This window comes from Xiphophorus couchianus, chromosome 9, assembly GCF_001444195.1.
Source record: "Xiphophorus couchianus chromosome 9, X_couchianus-1.0, whole genome shotgun sequence".
Taxonomy (NCBI): domain Eukaryota; kingdom Metazoa; phylum Chordata; class Actinopteri; order Cyprinodontiformes; family Poeciliidae; genus Xiphophorus; species Xiphophorus couchianus.
The window spans coordinates 1,627,925-1,647,808 of record NC_040236.1 but is presented as its reverse complement, the minus strand read 5'-3'; the positions used below and the strand labels follow the sequence as shown (position 1 = coordinate 1,647,808).

Here is a 19,884-nt window from a genome sequence, read left to right as displayed (position 1 = left end):
CCATTTTAAGTTCTTCAATACTCAGCTTTTCATCCAAATTGTTCTTATTCTCTTCTGACAGAGTTGGAAATTGAAGTTGGTCCTGTTTATTTGTGTTGTCTAGATATTGGGATGTATATAAGTTCTCATAATATTTTGCAAATGCATCGTTTATACTTTTTGGATCTACCAGATTTTCACCATTATTTAATTTGATTGAATTTATAGCCCGATTCGTCTGTAACCTTTTAAGCCTCCAAGCTAAGAGTTTACCTGCCTTCTCACCCTGATCATAGTATGATTGTTTTACCACAGTAGATTAGTTGCTATTTTGTTGGTAGTGAGCTCATTATATTCCGATTTTAGTAAAAGAAGTCTCCTATATTTGTCAGCATCATTAGAGTGATACAGTTGCTCTTGTAATTCTTTGATTTGTTTTTCAATGTTTTTTAATTTATTCAAATGTAGTCTTGATTTATGCCTAGTATAACTCATTATTTCCCCCCTTATATAGGCTTTAAAGGCTTCCCATTTTATTGATGCACTGGTTTGGGTTGTATTAAAATTGAAATACTCAGTTATTTTCTCTTTGAGAAATTCCTCAAATTCTTGGGATCTAAACCATTTAGCTTGAAATCGAAATGGGATTGAAGACCGGCAATAATTTGGTAATTTTACTGACAGAATAACTGGGGCATGATCAGAAAGTAGAATAGCTTCATACCAACATTTTTCAACTGTAGATAATAAACCGGAGGAGACCAGAAAATAATCTATTTGTGAATAAGTTTTGGAGGTGCTTGAAAAGCATGAGTACTCTGTCTTATTTGGATGAAGTTGCCTCCAAACCTCCACTATATTAAGATCTTTCATATATTTCTTGACAGTTTTCCTGGCTTGTTGGTGGGATATGACAGAACTATTTGAACGGTCTATTGCAGGGTTTAAAACACAATTGAAATCTCCACCAATTATAAATGAACCATTATAAGCTGACATGGTTAAAAACAAATTTTGGTAAAAGGTAGTGTTATTTCCTAAATAAAGGAGCCATAAGCTTGACGCTCTCCGTCTTTCCCCTTCGGTCCACTTGTTGACGAAAAAACGACAACCAAAAAAGAAAAAGGACTGGATCCTCTTAATATGGTTTACTTCAGAAATAATAATAAAAACGGTACAAAGGTTATCTTTCCATGAAAAATAAAAAATAAAGAAACGACAATTTAAAAGGAAAGAGAGTGAGGTCAAAAAACTGTGTGGCTCTACTCCAACTGCCCAACAGACTCTGGTTAGCCACACCCTAAAAATCCTTAATTCCAATTAGATATGCAAATTTGCAAGACATTAGTGTATCCAAATATGGTAAATTACTATGCAATAGATCCAACTAGTTAACATCTTTATCCAAATACACAAATTATAATAAGAAATATGAACATAACTTATCCTAAAGTCTGAATGAACAAAAACTGAATTTAGGCTTCTACAGGTAGGATCATCCCCGTTGGGGGCATAGAGACATACAAAGTTGACCAATGTAGAGATTATAGTCCCACTAAGAATGATAAATCTCCCTGCCGGGTGAAGGTATTTATTTTTAAGTTCAAATGGAATTGATTTGTGAATCATTATTATTACTCCTCTGGCATGAGTTGTAAAACTAGAGGAGAATACCTGTCCCGGCCACAACATATTGTAGTTTTCATCTGTTTGATCCTGCCCATCACTTGTTTAAGTTTGACCATTTTGTTCAGACCTCTAACATTCCACTAGATACATTGATTACCGGGCAATCAGACATAAATCGTGTACTTGGAGATGTAAACAAATTTAATGCATTGGCCTCTTCTTATTCTCACATTCAAGTCATGTAAAGTCAACAAAAAACTGTACCCATAGTGAGCCCTTCATCCCAAATCACCACACATTTCCCCAAACGAAATGTGGTGTTAATCCCTTCTGAACATTGAACTTGGGTTATATGAAATGTTGCATCCATTAAGTGGGTAACATAAAAGTCCACACGCATAACGAAGGTAATATGTGGGTTGGCTGGCCGAACAAAGAACAATTTGACCAAAATATTAATAGTTAAGGCTAGATTTGGTAACAATACAAAGGTATAATAAAGAAACATTAATAGCAGTGTTCATGCTTTCACATACATCAACAACAAAAATATTGTAAGTTTGTCAACTTACAATATTGTCCACTGCAATTTGTTCCTTTTGTATCCACTGTTGAGGGGAAGCGATGGGCACACACTATATCCTGGAGTTATCAACTCCATCGATTATTCCATCGATGTATTTCTCGGCTTCTTCCACTGACTTGAAGATCCGTCGCTTGTCATTGTGTGTAATGATCAGATGAGCTGGATACAAAATACCATACCGGACTTTAAGGGCTCAAAGCCGGGCTTTCACTCCATCAAAGCGCCTCTGCAGCTTGCGAGTCTCGGCCGAAAAGTCAGGAAAAAAGGTGACACGGTGATTGTCATAATGCACTTCCTTCATTTTCCTGGCAGCTTTCAGAGTTAAATCCCGGTCTCTATAACTCAGAAACTTCATTATAACAACTCTTGGAGCCGCAGTTTCAGAGCTGAGGGGCCCAATTCTGTGAGCTCTCTCCACGCATCGAGAGGAGGTGAAGTCCTCACCTAGTGTTTCTCGAAGCCATGTCTCCAGAAAGCCACACAGATCCGCTCCCTCGGATTTTTCAGGCAGCCCGACCAGTCTCAGGTTGGAGCGTCTCCTCTTGTCTTCTTGCTCCGTAACTCTATCACCAAGCACCTCCACTGTTCTCTCCAGTGATTTAACTCTGCTTTGAAGGGAAGTAACGCCATCCTCTACTTGCGAAATTCGCATTCTGTTTCCCCAGTTCTCTCAGTGAGCGATTGCATATCCCCTTTGATATCCTGAATTGCTTTCATCATATCAGCAGATTGTTTGTTCATATCTTCCTTCAGTAGGTTAATTGCTCTGAGAATATCATGGTTGGTCGGAGCTTCTTGAGCCTCTGTCAAGTTAGCCGGTGCTGTCTCGTTAGCATGAGCTTCATTAGCCGCATTCTCTCGTGGAGTCGCTTTAGTTGGTTGTTGGACAACTTTGGCATTTTTCGGTGGCATGATCCCCACTAAACGTTTTCCGTTACCATAAACGAGCGAAATTGTGGATATTGATCTTAATTACGGATTCATTTAAGGATTTAACAGCGAGCCATAAGCACAATTTCACTGAGACGCCATAACCGGAAGTCAGGACCCCTCTTATTGAATATTTATATGTTCCCACTAGCTCAGGTTATAACAGGAAATAATATTAGCTACCATAACTATGCAGATGACACACAGCTCTACATTACGATGTCACCAGGTGACTCAGAACCCATCCAATCACTGAACAGATGCTTAGAATAGATAAATGTGTGGATGTGCCAAGACTTTCTCCAGCTGAACAGAAACAAAACTGAAGTTATTATTTTTGGACCTAAAGAGGAACGATCTAGAGTTATAGATCTAGAGTCAATGCACAGCTTCAGTTATTACAACTAAAAACCAGCGATCAGGCCCGAAACCTGGGAGTAGTGATGGACTCTGACCTGAACCTACAGAGCCACATAAAGACAGTTACAAAGTCGGCCTTCTATCACCTGAAGAACATTTCCAGGATTAAAGGACTAATATCTCAGCTAGATCTAGAGAAACTCATCCATGAGTTCATCTTCAGTCGCATTGATTATTGCAACAGCGTCTTCACAGGTCTCTCCAACAAATCAATCAAACAGATGCAGCTGATCCAGAATGCTGCTGCTCGCGTTCTCACTAAAACCAGGAAGATAGAGCACATAACACCAGTTTTAAAGTCCCTACACTGGCTCCCTGCAGCTCAAAGAATAGACTTTAAAATACTGTTGTTAGTTTACAAATCACTGAACGGCTTAGCACTAAAATACACTGCCTGGCCAAGAAAAAAAGTCGCCACCAAAAAATGGTCACACTCTCTAATATTTTGTTGGACCGCCTTTAGCTTTGATTACAGCCCGCATTCGCTGTGGCATTGTTTCAATAAGCTTCTGCAGTGTCACAAGATTTATTTCCATCCAGTGTTGCATTAATCTTTCACCAAGATCTTGTATTGATGATGGGAGAGTCTGACCACTGCGCAAAGCCTTCTCCAGTACATCCCAAAGATTCTCAATGGGGTTAAGGTCTGGACTCTGTGGTGGCCAATCCATGTGTGAAAAAGATGTCTCATGCTCCCTGAACCACTCTTTCACAATGTGAGCCCGATGAATCCTGGCATTGTCATCTTGGAATATGCCCGTTCCATTTGGGAAGACAAAATCCATTGATGGAATAACCTGGTCATTCAGGTAGTCAGCTGACCTCATTCTTTGGGCACACAATGTTGCAGAACCTAGACCTGACAAACTGCAGCAACCCCAGATCATAGCACTGCCCCCACAGGCTTGTACAGTAGGCACTAGGCATGATGGGTGCATAACTTCACCTGCCTCTCTTCTTACCCTGATGTGCCCATCACTCTGGAACAGGGTAAATCTGGACTCATCAGACCACATGACCCTCTTCCATTCCTCCAGAGTCCAATCTTTATGCTCCCTAGCAAACTGAAGCCTTTTTTTCTGGTTAGCCGTACTGATTAGAGGTTTTCTTACGGCTACACAGCTGTTCAATCCCAACCCCTTGAATTCCCTTCGCATTGTGTGTGTGGAAATGCTTTTGCGTTCACAATTAAACATACTCCTGAGTTCTGCTGTTGTTTTTCTTCGATTTGATTTGACCAAATGTTTAAGTAATCGCCGATCACGATCATTCAGGATTTTTTTCCGACCACATTTCTTCCTGGAAGACGATGGTTCCCCACCATCCTTCCAGTTTTTAATGATGCGTTGGACCGTTCTTAACCCAATTCTAGTAGTTTCTGCAATCTCCTTAGATGTTTTCTCTGCTTGATGCATGCCAATGATTTGACCCTTCTTAAACAGACTAACGTCTTTTCCACGACCACAGGATGTGTCTTTTGCCATGGTTGTTTAAGAAATGAGGAGTTACTCATTGCATCAGCTGGGGTTAAATAACTTGTTGGAAGCTGAAAGATAATCACCTATGCAGTACTTATCCAATAGGAGGCTTGTACCTATTTGCTTAGTTAAATTCAGGTGGCGACTTTTTTTTGGCCAGGCAGTGTACATTAAAGATCTGCTGTTGTATCAACCTTCCAGACCTCTCAGGTCTTCCGGTTCTGGTCTGCTCTGCATCCCCAGAACCAAACAAGGAGAAGCAGCTTTCAGCATCTATGCACCACAAATGTGGAACAAACTTCCAGAAAACTGTAAAACAGCTGAAACACTGACTTCCTTTAAATCTAGACTACAAACCTACCTGTTTAGGATTGTATTTGAAACGTAAACAAATTTATTGATGGAACTTTACTTAATGCCGTGTTTTGATTGTTGATTCTATGTTGCATTGTGTTTCTGTGTTTGATACGATGTAAAGCACTTTGAAATGCCTTGCTGCTGAAATGTGCTATACAAATAAAATTTGATTGATTGATTGAAAAAGCAGAGATGCGATCATAAGGCCACCAAAACGGATCCCCTCAACACCTTGGCTGCGCCTAGAAATTCTGTCCATGAAAGTAGTGAACAGAATTGATGACAAAGGGCAGTCCAGATCTCACTGGAAACGAGTCCGAGTTACTGCCAGCAAGTTATTGCCGACTCTGACACTGGTTATAAAGGGACTTAACAGCCTGTATCAAAGGGCCCGATACCCTATGCTCCAGGAGAACACCCCACAGAGCTCCCCGAAGGAAACGGTCAAATGCCTTCTGCAAGTCCACAAAACACATGTAGACCGGTTCTTGTTCTTTTAATTCAGCATAATAGACTTAACATAAGCATGTTTTTTTGTTAATATTTGCCGTGAACATAGCTAATAAAGGTTGTAAGTTGCTGTGATATATTTTCGCTTTCATTACTATGACGTCACTGTGACTAATCGACTCGACTTTGTCATATTGTGGTCAACTTTAAAAAATATGAAGTCATGCAACCCCTAATTTAAAGTAAGCAGAACCAAATCAATAGCAATGTCTTGCCAATAACATCACAATTGTCTGGTCAACATCAATACCTTTTTGTGTGTAGCTGGATCCTCGTCCAATAAAGGGGCTTCATTGGCCGGGGTGGCTCCACTGCAGCTTTTCTGGTTGGTTTATCCTGAGTTAAAGGTAGAGAATACAAACCCAGTGGCATTGGAGGGGGCAATGAACCCATTACTGCTGGAAGACTTGGGGGTACGCCAGTTGCTCCTGGTGGTGGAGGAGGAGGCCCACATCCTGGAGGAGGATGTGGAGGGCCTGAACATCCTGCTAAAGGAGGAGGTGGTGGTGGTGGAGGGGGAGGCCCTGGAAATCCTGGTAAAGAAAGAGGCGGTGGTGGAGGGGGAGGACCTGGAAATCCTGGTAAAGGCGGAGGCGGTGGTGGAGGGGGAGGCCCTGGAAATCCTGGTAAAGGCGGAGGCGGTGGTGGAGGGGGAGGCCCTGGAAATCCTGGCAAAGGAGGAGGCGGTGGTGGAGGGCCTGGAAGTCCTGGGAAAAGAGGAGGAGGGGGAAGAGGTGGTGGAGGAGGAGGGTCTGGAAATCCTGGCAAAGGTGGAGGAGGAGGAGGTGGGACCAAATTCAGGCATGAGTGAAGAATTACAGTTTCTCCTTGATGCAGAAGAGGTGAAGTACAAGGCTCTAGTTGACATGAACAATCATGATTGGATGATGGCTGCAGAAAGCCTCCATCCAGCCCTCTACAGAACCTGTTGAACCTAAAACTATCATCCATTGGCGAGGTCTGCACTGACTTGACCTCCTGGCATCCCAGAGAGGCCCCTGCCTCTGTTTGCAGATGAGCATCACAGAGAGACCTCAATAGGCTCTCATCTCCTCCACATTCTCCGTCGGTGGTGGAGGTGATGGTTGTTATACCCTTCTCCTCCAGAAGAGGGGGTTGACGTTCCAACTCAGCAATCTTAGTCCTGAGATCTTCTATAGTTTGCTCAAGCTGCTGGATAACATCAACGTGTTTCTCCTTTAGTTTTTTTGACGGCAGCACATATTCCCCCTGCAGAAAGGAAAAATCCAAAATCAAATTAAAAAAATTTAAGGTCTTTGTTCACTTGCACTCTCTCTACCAAACAGAACTAGAAGACTAGTTTGGTCACACAGCAAAATTATAGAATGTACAGAGAAATAGAAGGACAGACCTCTGATCTCTCCTCACTGTCTTGTTGTCTTGTTGTGGGGACAGCTTCACAATGATCTAGGCAAAAAATATCACAGTACAGCAATTATACTTTAGTTAAAACATTATGGAAGAGTGACAGAAAGTGGTAATAGTAAGAGGTAACATTAAAGCTGTAGGAGGTAACTTTTATTACATTACAGCATAGGCGTAACTTCCTGAAGGACTGGTGTGGACATGTCCCCACCAACTCTGGCCTGAAGGGGACAGTCCCCACCAATATTTCCTGCACCTTTTTATTTTTATAGGCCTGCATCTATGTAACTCGGCAGCAGCTGCACGTTGTATTCAAAGCATTAACGGCCAGGTAATGCTTTTTAAAATTCCTTTGTAAAACGTAAATGGCAAGTCCGCTCAGTGATCTAGTGGATTGGACATCACGTGACTTACTGTGCACGCCGTGGCAGTGAGCCACATTTGCTGTTGCATTACATTGAGTCAGGAATATCGATGGTCGGGGAAATTACGCAATCAACCAAAGAATCTGAGAAGGGGATGCAAAGTTTTGATATTAATTGTCAACACTACAATAGCAAGATAACAAGGTCCAAAGGGATCACATTTCACAGGTCAGTAAAAAGCTTTAATTAAAAAAAGTGGAGAGTAAGTTAGTTATGTTAGCTTGGTTCAATTAACACAAAAATAAGGCAACCCACATTCTTTTTTCCGACAGATAATCAGAAGTGCAGGTGTTTAAGTTAGCTAATCAACCACCGTGAGTGTTCAGGTGATCACTTCCTAATGATCGCAAAATGGAAATTCAAAAACATAAATCTACAACGGACAAAATGTTCTGTTTGGCGTTTGTATGTACTTTTTGTGTGGGAAATGTTTTTGTGGGGTTTTTTTTAGTGTTAATTCCTGATGCACTTGAACGTAATCTTTGCTCTGCACTCCCAGAGCTGTTGTTTATTGGTTGCCATGGCAACGAGTATGAAGTTGACCTGACAGACTGAGAAAAACATAATACAATCACCCTTTTCTACATTTTTCCCAGGACAAATTGCATAATTTGTTCGTAGAACGTAGCAATACTCAGAAATATCTGTATCGTATAATAAACAATCTGAAACTCCTCTAAAACAACTAGTTGTTTTTTTTATTATTATTTTGTCATTAGATTAATTTTCATTAATTCGTCTTTTTTTTTCTTCACTTTTGTATGTTTGGAAGTAGCCTGTGGTGACTTTTTTCAAGTTTGAGTATATCTAATACTGATGCCATATTTGTTGTATATGATGTTATTATTTAAAAATAAGTGCAGCTTGGTATGTGAATGAGTTTGTTTTACTGAAAAACGTGAGCAAACTATCTTTGTTTTCTGTATTTACTGTCTAGGTTTGAGCAAAGAAACAAATATAAAGCTGGAACTGTCTCAAAAAAGTTGTTTTCTTTTTATGTAAGTAGTTTCTAGTTTTAAAAAAACTTAGGTTTTGGGTGTTGTTTAAGTAATTACAACATACTAATATTAACTTAATACTAATATAAACGTAAAATTCCCTAAAATTGCACACGTTAATGTTACTCAATCAGTACAGCTCGCACATACTAAGACTTATGTTTTGAAACCTTTAGCTTGCAAGCTTGCATAATTTTTAAGTAAACGCCAATTTTTTTTGTTGTATTTTTGTATTTTGTTTGTGATTCCTTTCCACATGTTCAGAATAAATTAACTGCTTGATGTGGAAAACAATACTATTTTGATTTCCTCATACTTCATTTGAATGTTGAGCTTACCTGCTTCCATAGATTTATGACCAGTTCTGTTTTCTCCTAGCCTTAATGGAGACCACTGCGTCTTGAGTTGGCCTGCTAGTTTTCCTTCAAGAAGATCCAGTGAGTGTGGTGGCTGGTTGACTGCGGCCCATGTATACAGCTGGTCATGCTGCAGAAACAAAACTATTTTAAACACTTTCTTAAGCAACAGGTGTTTACTATGTAATTCACTATTCTCCTCCAACTTCCTTGCCAAGTTAATCACAACTTTCCTTTTAGATGTTAGACAAAACTTTAAAGTAATGAGTTAAAAGAAAGTCCAAACTAATTTTTACAATGTTGTTTTTGTAATATGAACCAAACTCTCCTCTTCCCATGAAATTGGAATCATGACATCAGTGACAAAAGAATTGTTCTTTTAAAATTTATTTTTTGAAGTGTTGGTATTTTCTGTGTTTTAAATGGAAACCATGGAAATACCAAGTTTTTAAAGATGTTCTTGAATAATTCCATTCTGTCTGTCTATGAGGTGTGTAGTTTTCAGCACAGTTAACTCTGTAAAGTTGGTAATTTATTGTGGATTTGAATCCATGTATTATTTTATTGTAAGTGTGGTATGTTGGTGCAGGTTCACCTGTACAATGAGTGGTGGGTGGCACCAACAAAGCCAGGTGGGCATCGGACGTGCCCACACACTTCTATTGAGTCGTGAAGATGGCGTATGGTGAGCATTCATAGTTTCCAGGTTAGTTTTGTGGTCTCCCATTTGTTTGGCTTCTAGACCAGTTTTTTTCATCATAAAATGGCGGCGCCCAAAATGGCTGCGGCTGCATGGGCTCTCGACAACTTGCGAGTATTTGAGCAAAATACTCCGCCTAAAACGCTACAAACTTTGCACCCATTCAGTAAGTTAGCATATGATCGCCAGCGTCTGCTGGAATTACGATCATCAAGTGATTTCGGACTCATAAATACGACTACTCTGGAGTGTTTACGTGATCTCGGAGTGCTACGCAAGCAAGACCCAGCGGCCCACAGCGCAGCGGACTCGCCTAGCAGCACTAGCCGGAGGAGGAGAAAGCAAAGGCGGTGCGACCGGCAGCGGAAGCGCGGCTGTCGAATTGGACTAACAGCTAAGCTAAACGCTAACCCCCACAGATCGCCGCTTCCGTCCATCTTCCTCTCCAACGTTCGCTCTCTGGACAACAAAATAGACCATCTGCAACTAGAACTGTCTTCAAAGAGAGAGTTGAGGAACTGCTGCGCTCTCATTCTGACCGAGATATGGCTCAACTCGACCATACCGGACAACGTTGTTAGCCTGGAGGGGCTCGCTACATTCCGCGCAGACAGGAGCAGCGCTCTCAGCGGTAAAACCCGAGGAGGGGGGCTGTGTATTTACATCAATAACAACTGGTGTAAAAATGCCATGACTGTCGCCAGTTACTGCTCCCCGGACATCGAGTTTCTGACTGTTAACTGCAGACCATTCTACCTGCCCAGGGAGTTTACTGTTGTTAGCATCACTGCCGTATATGTGCCCCCCAGTGCTAACACTAAAGAGGCTATGAGTGTTCTCTACCGGACCATCAGTGATTTGCAATCCTCACACACAGAAGGCGTATTCATCATTGCTGGGGATTTTAACCAGGCCAACATGAAGTCTGTTCTCCCTCACTTCAACCAATATGTGGATTTTCCAACCAGGGGAGTGAATACTCTAGACTTGGCCTACACCAACATCAAAGAAGCATTCAGAGCAGCCCCCCGCCCCCACCTTGGCTCTTCAGACCACCTATCTGTTATGCTAATTCCTGCATACAAGCCCCTGCTGATCAAAACAAAACCTACAGTGAAGCAGGTGAGAGTGTGGACTGAGGGGGCCATGGAGGCACTTCAGGACTGTTTTGAGTGCTCTGACTGGGAGATGTTCAAGGCAGCAGCCACTTACAACGACCAGATCAACATCGATGAGTACACCATGACTGTGTCAGCCTACATCAACAAGTGCACAGAGGACGTCAGCATCACTAAGAACATTATCACCCGGGCCAACCAAAAACCCTGGATGACTAAGGAGGTACGTGGAATGCTAAAAGCACGGAACTCAGCCTTCAAGTCTGGCGACAAGGAGGCACTGAGGACAGCGAGAGCCAACTTGAACCGTGCTATCAGGTTAGCAAAGCGAACCCACAGTCGAAAAATACAGGAGTTCTTCCACGACACCAGCAACACCAGAAGTATGTGGCAAGGCATAAAGGCGATCACAGATTACAATCCATCCTCCCCCCCAGTGGGTGAAGTTGATGCTGACTTTCTAAATGGACTCAATAACTGCTTTGGGAGGTTCGAGGCACTGAACAGTACTCCGGCAAAGAAAACTGTTCCCCACCAGGAAGAGGAGGTACTCTGCCTGGACACAGCCAATGTGTTGAAGACTCTGAAAAGAGTCAACCCACGGAAGGCCCCAGGCCCCGACAACATACCTGGGCGGGTGTTCAGGGAATGCGCAGGTCAGCTGGCTGGTGTCCTAACAGACATTTTTAACACCTCACTGGACCAAGCCACAGTGCCAGCCTGTCTCAAAACTGCCTCCATCATTCCGGTGCCAAAGAAACCTCAAGTCACCTCTTTCAACGATTACTGGCCTGTGGCACTGACTCCCATCATGATGAAGTGCTTTGAAACGCTGGTAAAAGAACACATCGTCTCCAGACTCCCCTCCACATTCGACCCGTTCCAGTTTGCCTACCGCCGAAACCGCTCCACTGAGGACGCTATCTCCTCTGCCCTACACCTGAGCCTGGCTCACCTGGAGGAGAAGAACACTCATGTGCGGATGTTGTTCCTGGACTTCAGCTCAGCGTTCAACACAATCATCCCACAGCATCTGGCAGGAAAACTGGAACACCTGGGCTTCAGCACCCCCCTGTGCAACTGGCTGCTAGACTTCCTCACCGACAGACCTCAGTCAGTCCGGATCGGACAACACACCTCCGATGTCATCACTCTCAGCACAGGCTCCCCTCAGGGCTGCGTCCTGAGCCCTCTGCTGTTCACTCTGATGACACACGACTACGTCCCCAGGTTAGCCACCAACCACATCGTGAAGTTCGCGGACGACACAACGGTGGTGGGCCTCATCAGAGACGACAACGACCTGGACTACAGAGAGGAGGTGGAGCAGCTGGTGGACTGGTGCAGAGACAACAGCCTGATCCTGAACGTTGACAAGACGAAGGAGATGATCGTCGACTTCAGGAAGAACCGGCCCAGCCACGCTCCACTGCTCATCAACAGCTCGGCTGTGGAGGTGGTCAGCAGCACCAAATTCCTGGGGGTGCACATCACTAACGACCTCACCTGGACTGTGAACACCACGTCTCTGGCCAAGAGGGCACAGAAACGTTTGTATTTCCTGCGGAGGATGAGAAGAGCACACCTGCCCCCGCCCATCCTCAAGACGTTCTACAGAAGCACCATAGAGAGCATTCTGACCAGCTGCCTCTCTGTGTGGTGTGGAGGCTGCAGCGCCTCCGACTGGAAGAATGTGAGGAGAGTGGTGCAGACAGCAGAGAGGATCATCGGGGCCCTCCATTCAGGACATTTCATCCCAGCGCTGCGTGTCCCGAGGCCGAAACATCATCAGTGACCCCTCACACCCCCACCATGGACTGTTCTCCCTGCTGCCCTCTGGAAAGAGGTTCCGCAGCATCCGGTGCAGGACCACCAGGTTCCGAAACAGCTTTTTCCCACTTGCCATCAGACTGCTGAACTCTTAACTGCACTGCACTTAAAAACTGGTCTCCACTTTATACTTTATACAGAGCTAAATAACTTATATTTTACTGTCATTACTGCACTTTATATTCTATATTTATATTCATATTTTATACTGTATTTTATTTTTATTCTGGAGTAACCTCACAACATTGAAAGCTCAAAACATTGTCCTGAGCCGTATGCAACGAAATTTCGTTCTGTATACACGCTGTGCATGCAAAATGACAATAAAGTCAGTCTAAGTCTAAGTTTTTTTAGTGATCATGCCTCCTTTGGGTTCAGAGACATGGTTAGGTTGTGTGGTTTTTCTCCTGCTCGTTGGAAGTGCGTGTGGTCGGACACGCCGTGGGTTTGGGGTTCATACTGGGGTGAGTGATTTCATTGTCCAGCTCGTTGTGGGCTCTGTGCAATGGCGTACTATAAATTTTACTTTAGATCCTGGACTGTTGCGGAACTTGGCTGCAAATTGTTCGTGGCTCTCCCCCTCCTCCTTGCTGGTGTGCGCATGGGGAGCACAGCCACATCAAAGTCGTTGTTTGGTCCCTGTCCTTTTGTTTCATGCCTTTTTCAGCTGGGATGTCATTTACCCTATTAATAATTTTATTGTTGGGCTCAACCTGCTCATGGTGAGTCCCTTTTGTAATTCTACTGCATGTTCATTTGGGGTTTGTAGATGTTTTCCCCTTTTTGTATGTATGTTTGTTGTTTGCTTGCAGGTTTTGTTTTGCTATTTTGTTTGCATGCATGTTGTTTTGCTGTTTGGTTTGGAGGGCTTTTCTTTTATTTGTGTAAATGTTCTTTTTTTTAATTGGGTTGTAGTATACAACTTGGTGTTGAAGAGCTAATGTGCAGTATACATGTGTGAACTTTGTAAGTCGTCTTTTATGCATGCATTCTATTGTTGTAGGCCTACTTTAAACTTTGGAGAAAATAAACCATTTCTAAAATATAATAATCCACCTCTCCTTGTTGTCCTGACCTGGCATAGCTTTTTTGTAAATATTGTGAAGCTGAATAGTCCTGGAACAAAAACCCCAGGTGGTGTTGATATATATATATACTGTATATACGTATGTGGTGCACCTAGAAATGCCACCACAGTATTTTGGGTTTTTTTTAATTAATTTTGAAATAGTTTCAGGTAAAATTTATGCTATTTTCTAAAAGAAAAAAATAAATTAACAAATTATATTTTGTTCACAGTTAAGCATTACATTTATAATGCTTTCCTGAGGTGGGGACCAGAGTGGTAGTAGCGAAGCGGAATCTTTGTTTGGGGGGCATTGCTTCCAGGTTGGGTTTGGGATGGACTTCCGGTCTGCCGCAAAAGCAATCTGGATGCTAAATGCAGCGCTACGTTCCATTGATGACTCCTGTCAATTTGTTCTCCAGGTCAGTATACAGTGGAAAAAACTCGCCAAGGCAACTTTGTAGGATGTTTACATATTGATTGACGTGATGTATAATTGAGTCACGGTTCCAATGCACCATTTTGTCAGTTTTGTCGGACAGGGGTAGCGTCGGTAATGTGCCGGCTCACTCTGAGGACCGTTATATTTCAACATCTTTATGTTTGAGAAGTTATATAACTGAAACTGAAGAGACTGTACTGTTATGTTACAGAAAACAACAAAATGACTGAAGTATCATATTCAATCTTGTTAGTTTTGTAAAAATAAAAATGCCCATAATATACTGTTTGAGAAGAAGCCAAAATACGACTAAAATTAGATTGAGCAGTTGAATGAGAGGGAGTGAATAAAGGGATGAGATAGTAGTGAACATTAGACTAGGATGCGAGTTGAATACAATGTTATATATTTATATATATTTATTCTATTAACTCATGTCAAAATATTATGTAAAAAATGTACAAAAAAATAAAAATTCACAATGTAATATACAGCAAATCATTAGTTAAAAAAATTTAAGCACATGTTGTCTACCTGAGTGGACACTTGGATAAATCCTAGAAAAAAGAAAATTACCAAGTTTTTTTCCCACCTTTTTCTTTAATGCCCTAAGATAATCAAAAACAATTTTGAAAATCCAGACTTACAGGATCATAATTTATGCATGAAAGGGTTATGTGATCAACAAGTGAGTACAAACTATTAGATCAGTCACTTGACCATTTTGAGTATTTGGATATGCCTTTTGGCCTCATGAGTGCATCAGCTGTGTTCCAATCTCTAGTCAACGATGTCCTTAGGGAGTAGCTTAATCAGTTTATCTTTGTTTATCTCAACGACATTCTCATTTTTTCCAAGGTCCGTAGAGAAGCACAAAAACATGTCTGCCTGGTCCTTCAGCTTCTCTTGGAGAATAGACTGTCAAAGCAAAGAAATGTGAGTTCCATGCCTCATCATTCACATTTCTTGGATATGTTTGGGGAGCGGGCAGGTGAAGACAGAGCCAGCAAAGGTTCAAGTTCTTGGACTGGCCTACTCCCACATCTCGCAAGCAACTTCAGTGTTTTCTGGGGTTTGCAAACGTCTACCGTCGTTTCATTAAAAACTATGACAAACTGTTCTACCAGTCTCACATCCACCAAAACCAGTTTCAGTTGGTCACCCGAAGTTTCATAAAACTAATTTGCCATTGCATCCATCCTCACTTAACCAGATCCATCTAGACTCGTTTTCATTTTGGGCCACATTAACATCACGAATGTCCTAACTCAAATCATAATTAACAGTTTTCACATTCATCAATTCCTCCAGGATTTCTTTTTTGTTGTTGTAATTTTTTTGCAATAAATTGCTAATTTCAAAATATTTGTAAGAAATTTTGCAATATTTGCACTTATGTATAATGGTAAATGTGACTTTTCATTAGTCGCAAATTGACGATCAGAGACTAGAACTTGACATCAATTAAAGCATAAATGTAGAAGTAAAATATACTGCCACTTGCAGGTGGGAGTTGGTATCACTTCAAACACATGTTTTTGACAATTTTTCTGGAAAACTTTCAGTAAATTCACAATTATGCATTCGCACAAAAAATTACACAATTTGTTGATTTGTGTGAATTTCTGCGATTGTAGTAAAACTGGAAGAATTGACTAATGTAATTTGGCCGTAACAAATAAAAGCCATTTTGATTTAATTAAAAAACATAATGTTTAAGCACACAACTGTTATCCTGTACGTTTTATTTATGCATAAGTCTAGAATCTAGAGGGCCACATAAAAAGCTGCGAGGGGCTGCATTTCGCCCCCGGGCCTTGTGTTTGACACATGTGATCTAGACAGTTTATTCCTGTCTCATTCAGGGGTTGGAGCAGTCCTGTCACAGATTTCACCAACTGATGACAAACTACACTCCTGTGCAATCTCCTCCTGCCGTCTCTCATCAGCTGAGAAAAACTGATGTAGGCAATAAAGAACTCCTTGCCATAAAGATGGCCTTTGATGAATAGCGTCACTAGCTGGAGGGGGCTGAACATCCCATCGGTTGGACAGATCACAAAAACCTAGCCTATCTTCAACAGACCAAAAGGTTGAGTCCCAGACAGTCTCACTGGTCACTTTTTCACTCCAGATTCAACTTTACAATTTGTTACAGGCCTGGGTCCAAAAACACCAAACCAGATGCACTTTCAAGACAGTTTTCCTCGATAAAGACACACTTGCGCCACCATCATTCCACCATTGTGTCATCGGAGCCCTTTCTTGGGAAATTAGAGACCAGGTACTCACAACTCAACAGACCAAACCCGGTCCTGATAACATACTACCCGATAGTCTCTATCTCCCTTCTTCCATCAGAGCTCATCTTATTCATTGGACCTATACTGCCAAATTTTCATGTCATTCTGGCATAAACCAAACAATCTCTTTGACATCTTTATACAAAGATGGCCACCAAAAGTTTTGTATGATCAAAGACTATGTGGTCGCCTGTCCCATTTGTGCCTGCAATATAACAACAATTTTGTCTCTGGTGCCTTTTGACAGCTCTTTGATCTTAGCCATGTTAGTAGTTGGAGTCTTACTGATTGAGTGGGGTGAACAGGAGTCTTTGTGTAGCTAATGACCTCAAACAGGTGCTTCTAATTTAGAATAATAAGTGAAGTGAAGGTGTAGTGTTTAGAGGCAGACTAACATGTCTTTGAGAGCCAGAATTTTTGCTGAATGGCAAGTGTTCAAATACTTACTTGCAGCAGTAGCCTAACACAAAAATAAAAAATCATACATTGTGATAACTGGATTTTTTAAAATTTATTTATTTTTTTAGATTATGTCTCTCACAGTGGACATGTACCTTATGACATGACGAAAATTTCAGACCCCTTTATGATTTCTAAATGGGAGAACTGGCAATGTCGCTGGGTGTTCAGATACTTATTTTTCTCACTTAGAAGATGTCAGGACGTTTCTAGACCCCCTGCAATTTGCCTACCAGCCCCACTTAGGAGTTCATGATGCCGTCATCTTCCTGCTGCAACGAGCACTGTCGCACCTGGATGGTGGAGGAGACACTGTGAGAATCACATTCTTTGATTTCTCCAGTGCCTTCAACACCATCCAGCCTCTGCTACTGGGTGAGAAGCTGCGGAGGATGGGTGTCAACGACTCAGTGATCTCCTGGGTGACTGACTACTTGACAGGCAGGCCACAGTTTGTCCATCTGGGCAGTGTCCTGTCTGGTGTGGTGGTCAGTGACGTAGGAGCTCCACAGGGAACTGTGCTTTCTCCCTTTCTCTTCACCTTGTACACCACTGATTTCCAGTACAACTCTGAATCATGTCACCTACAGAAGTTTTCTGATGACTCAGCGGTTGTCGGGTGTATAGGGGATGGAGGGGAGGGGGAGTACAGGACACTGGTGGACAGCTTTGTGGAGTGGTCTGACCAGAATCACCTGAGGCTCAACATTAGTAAGACCAGAGAGATGGTGATTGACTTCAGAAGGAAGAAGATACCTTCACGGCCACTGAAGATCAAAGGGGAAGTGGTGGAGGATTACAAATACCTGGGAGTTGTAATCGGCAACAGACTGGACTGGGCATCTAACACTGACGCTGTGTGCAGGAAGGGGATGAGCAGACTCTATTTTTTAAGGAAGCTGAGATCCTTCAATGTGTGCAGCAAGATGCTGGAGACCTTCTATCACAGTGTTGTTGCCGGTGCCATCTTCTTTGCTGCTGTGTGTTGGGGAAGCAGCATCAGAGCCGGCGACTCTAATAGACTAGACAAAATCATCAGGAAAGCTGGCTCTGTACTGGGACTAAGGCTGGAGTCCCTGGAAACTGTGGTGGAGAGGAGGACACTGAAGAAGGTTCTGTCTATTATGGACAATAAACAGCACCCTCTCCACCACATAGTGGACAGGCAGCGGAGCACCTTCTCACATAGGCTGCTCCAGCTCCGCTGTCGTAGGGACAGATACAGGAAATCCTTCCTGCCACATGCCATCTCACTGTACAATAAAAGCTAAATCACTGTTCTGCACTAATCAGTCCAATTTCGCACAACTGCACTGTGGCACACTTGCTGTACATATATTTACATATACATTCTGTTCTGCATTTTTGAATCTTTGCAAGGACTGCTCTAAGCTGCTTTTTATATTGACAGCATGTCATATTTTATTCTTATTTTATCTTGTCTACATTGCTACTCAGTGGTGGTTGGTGTGTGTCTTGTCTCTATGCTGTAACTGCGAAGTAATTTCCCTGCTGGGATGAATAAAGTAATTCTATTCTATTCTATTCTATTCAAATAAAGACGAATGTACTCCAAACCCTACACTTTGAAACATGACTTAACCTCATGAACATGTTTTAGGATTGAGCAATTTGGCCAAAATGACAAGAAGTATATTTTAGAAGTCAAGGTGACTCTTGTAAAGCTAAAAAGATTATACCAAATGTTAAGCATGATAGAGTTGGCATCTTGCTACGGGGCTGTGGGTGGTGATGGTGTATTCAAGGAATTGAATGGGACAATGAAGTATGTGAACTACCTTTAATATTTTCAACTCCAGCTCAATTCTATTACACTTGACACACGGGGAGTGATGGACAGTGAGACTCGCCAGGTTCTTGCCACTCTGGTTGAACCCAACACATGAGACTGAAGCAATGGTGAAGGCAGCAACGACAAAAGTTGAACAATTTGTAACTTTTTATATTGCGTCGCATATGCATGTCTACAAGCTTGAAATTTCACATGAACAACTTTCACTGATCGCTTAGCTGGAGGACAGGAATTGATTGTCACCTCATCACACAAGTTTCCTTGGAGAGGGGGTGACATCGCCTCCGGTGTATTGAGTCCATAAAGCTATATGGTTGAAGCTTGGAAGCAACTGGGGGATGCAACAAAAGAATGACATCAGACACCTATAACAACTTGCAGGTCAAGAAAATTTGGCCAAGTCACCAAATTACCCTTAGTGGTTATTCCTAACTTTCTGGATGCAAGTTATTATACAACATAAAAATGTGGCATGACAAATCCTCCTTGAAGAGAACATGGCTTTAATACAGAATTAATTTTTAAAGAATGTTTATCTGACATTCATACACATCATGAGTGAATGTGTCTCCTGACAATAGTATTTAAATGCCGAATGGGATTGGCACTGTTGCTGAAAAAGTGATGATAAATTACACATGACCCTCAGAGAATTTTGAAACATGTCAAAAAGATGTGTAAAAATAATAGTACGTACGTCAAACTTGGCTGATGCAGTGGATGAAATTTGAGCCGTGCTGCCGCCTAACTGTTCTCTGAAGCAGTCAGTGAAAGGAAGCAGAAGACCCATGGCCAAGATCTTGGAGCAGAGCCTCTCAGCCTCCTCTGGCTCCTTCTGCTGCTGCTGCAAAAACAGCTTCTCAAGAAGGGTGCGACCTGCATAGCCATAGAATAAACGGGGCAAAAAAACCCCAAAACACTTTATGAATATTTAAAGCCATTATATTCTGTAAATCACCTTAAATTTCTTATGTTCTAGGTTCAGTTCTAAGCAAAGATGGTCTGTGGCCCTTAGCATGATTTGCTTCGAAAGCCCTCCTCAACTGACCACCAAAAACCAAAAAAAAAGGCTAAAAGATTTCAAAAAGCAGTGACTCAG

At 42.1% G+C, this 19,884-nt stretch overlaps 1 protein-coding gene across 1 annotated transcript in view; it reads right to left on the bottom strand.

The window, feature by feature from the left end:
• Positions 1-19,884, bottom strand: part of LOC114150372 (formin-2-like) — an 84,441-nt gene that overhangs the window by 56,448 nt on the left and 8,109 nt on the right. The window contains exons 3-6 of the mRNA XM_028026740.1: positions 19,483-19,661; positions 9,037-9,184; positions 7,262-7,317; positions 6,140-7,119 (exon numbers count right to left, since the gene is read on the bottom strand). Coding sequence (XP_027882541.1) covers positions 6,140-7,119; positions 7,262-7,317; positions 9,037-9,184; positions 19,483-19,661 — 1,363 coding nt within the window. The remainder of the gene's footprint in view (positions 1-6,139; positions 7,120-7,261; positions 7,318-9,036; positions 9,185-19,482; positions 19,662-19,884) is intronic.